Below are 6968 nucleotides of genomic sequence, written 5' to 3' on the forward strand. Positions count from 1 at the left end.
TTTCATTTTTAAATTTTATATAATTACAGCGCACGTTCGGTCTCGTGTCTTCATAAATCAATAACCTCTCGTCAACTCGAGGTAGCTCCGCAGTACGTGCTAAGTTCTACACCGAAAGTCAGAAAAATATGAAGTCAAATGTAATAATTATCTTAATATTTCACAGATAAGCAACGACATTCAAATTTTGTTTTGATAAGCGCTTTTGTGTTGAATCTAGACCACCTGAATGGTCTTTCCTTTATTAGCAAAATCATGAAACCGTTTTCGGTCCGAATCAGCCCGAACCCGAAAATCATTTCCATCAATAAAGGGGAGGGACACCGCTCCGATTAATATCAGTATTCAGCGGCCTCTCAACTATGTAAGAGGTATTCATTGGACACTCAACCTAATTGGAGGTAGTTTTGGACCTTCGCATCACGTCAATATGCAACGAATAAATCATTGGCGGAACTCCTGCAGTGCCTCATCAAGTTCTCGGTAAATCACGTGACGGAAAATGTGGAGCAAATTATACGATTGATTTTGAAGTTTGAGGTGTATTCACAGAATTATTTTTATTTTTTGATTTCAGCCAATGGGAGTACTGTGTCCGGGGTTGCGAAACACTTTACCCGCAGATGTGTCAAAATCATGGAAAACGATTGATGAGCTATTGCAAAATTATGACTCTCATAATTCACCTGTAACCAAGGGAATTATCAGAATAGAATTGACGGGAAGGCGTCACGTGACTCCGGATAATGGTCTTCGGTTGGTTGAAATCAGAATGAACGATTTAATAAGTTAGAATATTACAAAAGCTTTGAAATTATCGCATACTTCCCAGAATATTGTTGCAAATAACTTGGGAAGTGCGCACAATTTTCCAGATTTAACAAAAAAAGATACGAACAACTGCTCCATCTTTTTATCACATAATTCAATGAAATTGCCAATATATAGATATAATCATAATTTTATAGAACAAGTGTGTTGATTTTTGAAAAATAGTAAAATATAAATTTAGCACAAATTATGTAAAAATAAAATATAAGTAATTTATACAAAAAAGAAAAAGTGTGACATGATAAGAGTGCGAATCATTGCCAGTACGGGTTCCATCGTTATAAAAGGATAAATAAATAAATGAGAATATTTTTTCAGAAAATTTGAAAAGCTCATTTGTACGCAGAGAAATCCATCCTTAGGAAAAAATTTTGATTCACTTCAAAGCTCACCTCGTATTCGGCGCATTATTCCTTCTGTTCAAAGTTCAACTGATTAACTTGCACCAGGAGACGAAGCCCTTTTGTCCCTTAATAGATCGGTACGAGATAAAATTATTACTATATATGTATATATCCGCAATAATTTTCTGAGAAAGAATGTTCGAGGATTTTTCTTCCAGAGAATTTTTTTTTTCGACAAATTTTTTAGCTCCGAAATTCCGAGCAATTTTTTTTAGGAATTTTTTCCAGGAAACAAGGGTAGTGACCATTTTTTGCAACTGATATTTTTTTGTGGGAAATTTTCTCAGGAACTCCACTAATAAGTTTAACTTTTGACTAAAATCCATTCGATTTTTCTAGTCCTGAAGAGTTCTCAGGCCCTTTATCTACTACAAAAGAAGGATTCTTTGATAATATAAGGGTTAGCAAGTATATATATATCCTGATACAGTGTCTCTTTAGTGCACTTCAAGGACGTCAAGGATTCCACCAATAAAATTAATCTTTGACTAAAACCTTCTAGATTTTTCCAGCTTTGAATAGTTTTTCGGCGTTTTATCTATTCTAAAAGGGATTCGGGGATAATATAAGGGTTAACATTAACAGATATACATATATATATCGAAGATAAAGAGCCTGTATTTATATTTTTAACCCATCTCTCTTCAGTCCACTTCAAGGACATCACCAGTAAATTTAACCTTCAACTAAAATCCATTAGATTTTCCTAGTCCTGAAGAGTTCTCAGGCCCTTTATCTATTACAAAAAAGGATTCATTGATAACATAAGGGTTAGCAAGCATACATATATATCCTGATACAGTGTCTCTGTAGTGCACTTCAAGGACGTCAGGGACTCCACCAACAACTTTGACATTTGACTAAAATCCCTTGAATTTTTCTAGTACCGGATAGTCCTCAGGCCCTTTATCTATCGAAAGAGGGATTCGTTGATAATGTAAGGGTTATCAGGTACATCTATATGATATGCAGTGTCTTCTCTTGAGTGGGCTTGAAGGACTTGCCTGTAGTTTGAGGCCATAGTCTTTTATAGACTGTTGAACGCATTTTGCTATGCTGCCTGTGCCATCGTCGTGGCTACGTGCTCTGCCTCATGAGTCTATACTGACTCAAATTCCACCTCGGACTCTAACCTAGCGCTTTTCTGCATGCTATTCATCACTTTCTCCAGCTGTTGATACTCTTGCCGGCACTTTCCTAACCAGAATGTCTGCCATCGACTCGGCCAAGATATGACCTTGACATTCATGTGCAGATGATCTTTGGTAAGTGGGTCATGTTGAATTTTTTTTCCCCATTCTCTTGCTAATTTCAATCTCATAATCGCATTTACACGCCTTCAACTTACTGTTGACATTTTTATTACGAGATCGTCCGCGCGTGCTACGCACGCGCCATCTTTTCCAAATCATAAGAATTGAAAACTCTAGAAAATGAATGCTCTTATTCTATCTTCGAAGTTAAAATTAAAACTCATGGAAAAAGACAATTGGGAAAATCTTAATATATTTCGATTGCTCTAAGATTGCATATACTATACAGTGCGAGGCAGCATACGGTATACAGAATCGAGAACATTTCCGCAAATTCGAGATTTAGCTATAATAGCGACAGCAATCAGTCAAGTCAGGAAGAGGGCGTTCTTAGTCTCATAATAATCTAATCTAATAATTAAAGATTTTCTAATTATTTGTGAACATCAAATTATGCGATTGAGATTATTTATTCCCTTCACATAACCAAGAACATCGCTGCTTGCGAATTTTTTTTCGTGAGTAGTAGTGCAGGAGACATTGTTGCCGCACTAAGGTGTATACCTGCGACTTACAACCGTAGGGAAGGTTCAAACTGAATGTCTGCAAAAAAATCGCGTTTTAAATTTTTATTAATGAAACCATTAACTCCAAACCTATGCCACTTGCGTTCAATAAACATTTACAGGAGTGGGACGGATTTTGAAATGAAAACAAAAATAATGTTCCAACAATTATAATTGACATTACAACATATGTTAAGAACTATGAACAAACATTAACATGAATACATCCTTTGTATCACTTATCTGTGATTCCGGAGGGCTTTATCTACTTTAATCATAAAATTAATTAGTCTTCAGTTTTCTCTGTTATATATAAAAAATACAAATGTTTAGTAATACTTTTTCTTCAAAAACAGGGCCATATATTGAAATAAATTCTGAATAAATACTAATGTTCATGAATAGATTATTATAATTCCACCTGTTTTGGTTGTTAAAGCTAAATGAGTATTAACCTTACTGCTATGAAGTTGGCAGTCTTTAAAAGTAAAAAATCAGATTCTTAAAGAGCTCAAGCTTGTCAATGTTTCATTTTTGTGTAAAAAAATAACAGTATTAAACTTGTTATAGAATTCAATTTTTGCGTAAAAAAATAACAGTGTTAAACTTGTTATAGAACTCAATTTTTGTGTGAAAAAATAACAGTTTAGAACTTGTTATAGAAAAAATTTTCAATTTTGCAATTGAACTTCCAGAGTAAATAGCCCGTCATTAAAGCTATTCAGCTTTCAGTTTCTGAAACAAAAAAGATTATCTGTTCTTAATAACTGTTTAATGAATGATTCAATGCATTTTCATTTATATTTCCATAGAAAATTTTTTTTATTAATGTTCTAATGAAAATATTATACTGAATTCTGCTTGAAACTAAGCCAACATTAGATGAAAATATTGCAATATTCTCTTGCATTGAAGGGAGAATAGTGAAAAATTAAAAGTAATTAAATTTGGATAACCATAACCATTAATAAAAAAAAGTACCTTATTCGCGACGTCCATCGCCTCTCCAGATGCAGATTCAGCTGCCCCTCGTTTGAGAATGAGAGGAGGTGCTTCGACAGCATCATCCAACTCATCTTCATTGAGGGCTACATCCTCAGTCAGGACTGCAATGTCATCCATGCTGTTAATATTCAGAACAAAACCATCCCCACGACAATCAACTCGACCTTTAATGGTCATTTTGATTCCCTCGATCAAATCTTCTCTCGGGATGTATGTTACCACGTGAATGGTCATGCGATGAACCCTTGTACAAAACATGCCAGATCCATAACTCGAACCACTTACCGTGGTAATGCTTCTGAATGGCTCTTTGAGCCATCCAGTGATCTGGACTGGCCCGCGAGCAGCACAAACGTTCTCCATCTCAATTTTTTATATGAGATGACCTTCGACCTTCCATTGTCAGCTCCATTCGTAATGTTAAATGTGCCAAAGATGTCGAAAGTGCTCCTACGTGCAAATTGAAATTCTTTGTCGCTCACAGTGTCCGTTGATCGCCGATACTGTGGATTGGCCGCTTTAATAATCCCTCCAGTGATTTTTATTATCTAAAAAGTAAAATTTCAAATTTTTCATCTATTCTCATAGATATTCATACAGATATTCGCATAGATATTCATATAGATATTCATTTTGTTTCCAAAACAGAAAACTGACCTAGAAAACTGAACTGGGCATTTATGTTATTTATTCGTTGATATTTTTTTTCCCTCAAGGTTCCCTACAAATAAATAACGTACGTTCTTACGTTCATTTGTTTGCAACGAACCTATCGGGAAATATTCGATAATTTCGGAGCTCTTGTGGTATTATATGCGATAATTTTTTCATAATTCTGCGGGTAGGCTATATATAAAAAAAACAAACGATAACCTAACCAAATAAACCTCTCTTCATTTCATGGCACAATTCTCTTTGCCGAAATTTGGATAGGAAAAATAATCTCCTGAATACCACTCGAGCTTCAACATTATCGAGTATTTCCCTCTAGGTTCCCTACCACTCTTGTGGTATTATATGTGACAATTTCACTTTTTTTCTTTTTGAATGGAAATCACCTGTACCTGATACATCTTGATCTCATCCTTGTATTTGAGAGCATCATCCCCCGAGCAAAGTATGCGAACCCTTCTGCCATCATTGTTATTTAAAATGCACTTGTAAATCCACTTAGATGGAGACTTTGGCAACTCTCTCAGGCCTTCAATGCAGTCGACGTAGCCGATGATTTTCCTAAGAAAAAAAAAATGAAATTACTCTCCGAACACGTGTCAATGATAGGTTATGATGATTGAATGCATAATAAATTTTTGAAATATGTTCATTTTTTAAAAATAATAATAGGAATACTTACATGAGTGTAGCTGCAACATTGAAATGATCAATGGCTCTGTTGGTCGTATATTTAATAGGTGGAGATGTCATGATGTTTCACGATTATAAATTATCTCCTTTTTATAATAGGATAAAAACACTCAAACACGTTGCCAAATGTGATGGTTTTTACCGGTTCATTTGTTCCAGCCCAATGTGCGACTAATATAATCGACAGATGTCGCTTCGGTTTCTGTCTTACGCTTACGCATTTTCGAGATATTTCTTCGAGAAATATCGATATCGATCTGTACACGGGTCTCCTTTTTATAATAGGAACCACTAAATACACCCAGCATGACGTATAAAACATGTAATTCAGACACTTCACGTTATTACCCATAGACTTCCCATTTTATTTTTTATGAAAGCCCATTCGCATGTGTATGCACTACTATGGAAGTGGAAAAGGAGGTGTAAAAAAGCATTGAAAAAATATTATGGAGTTCGAGATGGTGAAAAAAAAAAATAGCACGTGATCTTTCCAAAGAGTCAAGACAAACCAGTTTCCTATAAACACGACACTTTTCCATACCTCGACACATTATATATATATGTATATACCACACCCCCTGAGTCGTTTCGTTTCAGTTATTATGATTTCGTATATACAGATAATTGCATTGTAAATAAAATATCAAATCTATGTAATGGCTGAATGTCTCTCCTGTATTGAAAAGCAATAGTAAAATATATCTTCTATATTTGAAAATAACACCCACCAATTCTTTCATATCGACTTTCTCGATGCAAAATCCATAAAGTTATGAGAGATAAAAAATACAGTTGATAAGAAAAAAAAGAGAGAGCTCGATTGAACGAGAGGTGGTGTCATGCTGATTTAATCGAACTGGGAGTTCGGTAATAGGGTGAGGAACATGAATGGACACAGGGGGCAGAGGAAAGAGCCAGTGTCGATTACTTTGCGTCGAAACGATCAAACCGGAATGAACATTCGCTGGCTGGGGTCGACTAGTAAACTCGTCAATCCTAGTCGATAACATTCTCAACAACGTTTTTTTCTTTTTCTCTTTTCCTTTTCGAATCACTCCATTTCAAAATCAATTTTTTGTTTCTTTCTTCTACGAGTTAATCTCTCACTCTTAGTGATTATATGATTAATTTAACGCATTCGTAGGAAATCAAGTTCAGTGGGAGTAAATAATTTATCGAGGGAAAAAACGTGACCGATGAAATGGCAGAAATTATGAAGATGAGATTGATGATAAATTTAAGAATTACGAAGGGCTAAAGGCAAATGTTGAATGATAATTGTACTGATACGGGGGTTGGTACACTCGAACTAATGATCTAAAATGTCTTGAGATGATGATAAAAGTTATAAATTGATTCACTTTGAGTATTTCTTGTTGTGATTGTTTTCTCCACATGGATAGCGGTGTTACGGAGGGATTAAGGACAAATTGAATTTTATTTAAGATTATTTATTATTATATAACTCTTGGATTTACTTGTTAGAATATCATTAATTTTTGTCTGTTTTATTTGAGTTACTAGGATTGACAGACTTCGGG

At 34.8% G+C, this 6968-nt stretch overlaps 1 protein-coding gene across 2 annotated transcripts; it reads right to left on the reverse strand.

Annotated features, from left to right (window-relative positions):
• Positions 1 to 2620: 2620 nt before the first annotated feature.
• Positions 2621 to 5709, reverse strand: LOC135169027 (uncharacterized). 2 transcript variants are annotated; one of them, XR_010300142.1, is made up of 5 exons: positions 5414 to 5709; positions 5124 to 5292; positions 4345 to 4607; positions 4036 to 4160; positions 2623 to 3789 (listed from the first exon to the last, which is right to left on the reverse strand). XR_010300142.1 is itself a non-coding variant. In XM_064133692.1 (4 exons), the coding sequence occupies exons 1-4, from the start codon at positions 5482 to 5484 to the stop codon at positions 3783 to 3785; spliced, it is 510 nt and encodes a 169-aa protein (XP_063989762.1). In that variant the 5' UTR covers positions 5485 to 5709; the 3' UTR covers positions 2621 to 3782. The 2 variants fall into 2 exon arrangements, 1 of the variants encoding a protein (XP_063989762.1); XM_064133692.1 differs by lacking the exon at positions 4036 to 4160 and having other exon boundaries at positions 2621 to 3789.
• Positions 5710 to 6968: the final 1259 nt, after the last annotated feature.

The sequence above is a fragment of the Diachasmimorpha longicaudata genome, chromosome 14 (genome assembly GCF_034640455.1).
Source record: "Diachasmimorpha longicaudata isolate KC_UGA_2023 chromosome 14, iyDiaLong2, whole genome shotgun sequence".
In the NCBI taxonomy this organism is placed as follows: domain Eukaryota; kingdom Metazoa; phylum Arthropoda; class Insecta; order Hymenoptera; family Braconidae; genus Diachasmimorpha; species Diachasmimorpha longicaudata.

Excerpts from the sequence above, each read along its gene's own strand:
- LOC135169027 (XM_064133692.1), bottom strand. The coding sequence starts at position 5,484 with ATGACATCTCCACCTATTAAATATACGACCAACAGAGCCATTGATCAT. Across the intron at positions 5,293-5,413 it reads AATGTTGCAGCTACACTCAT|GAAAATCATCGGCTACGTCG; the intron begins GTAAGTATTCCT and ends TTTTTTTCTTAG. Across the intron at positions 4,608-5,123 it reads ATGAGATCAAGATGTATCAG|ATAATAAAAATCACTGGAGG; the intron begins GTACAGGTGATT and ends TTTACTTTTTAG.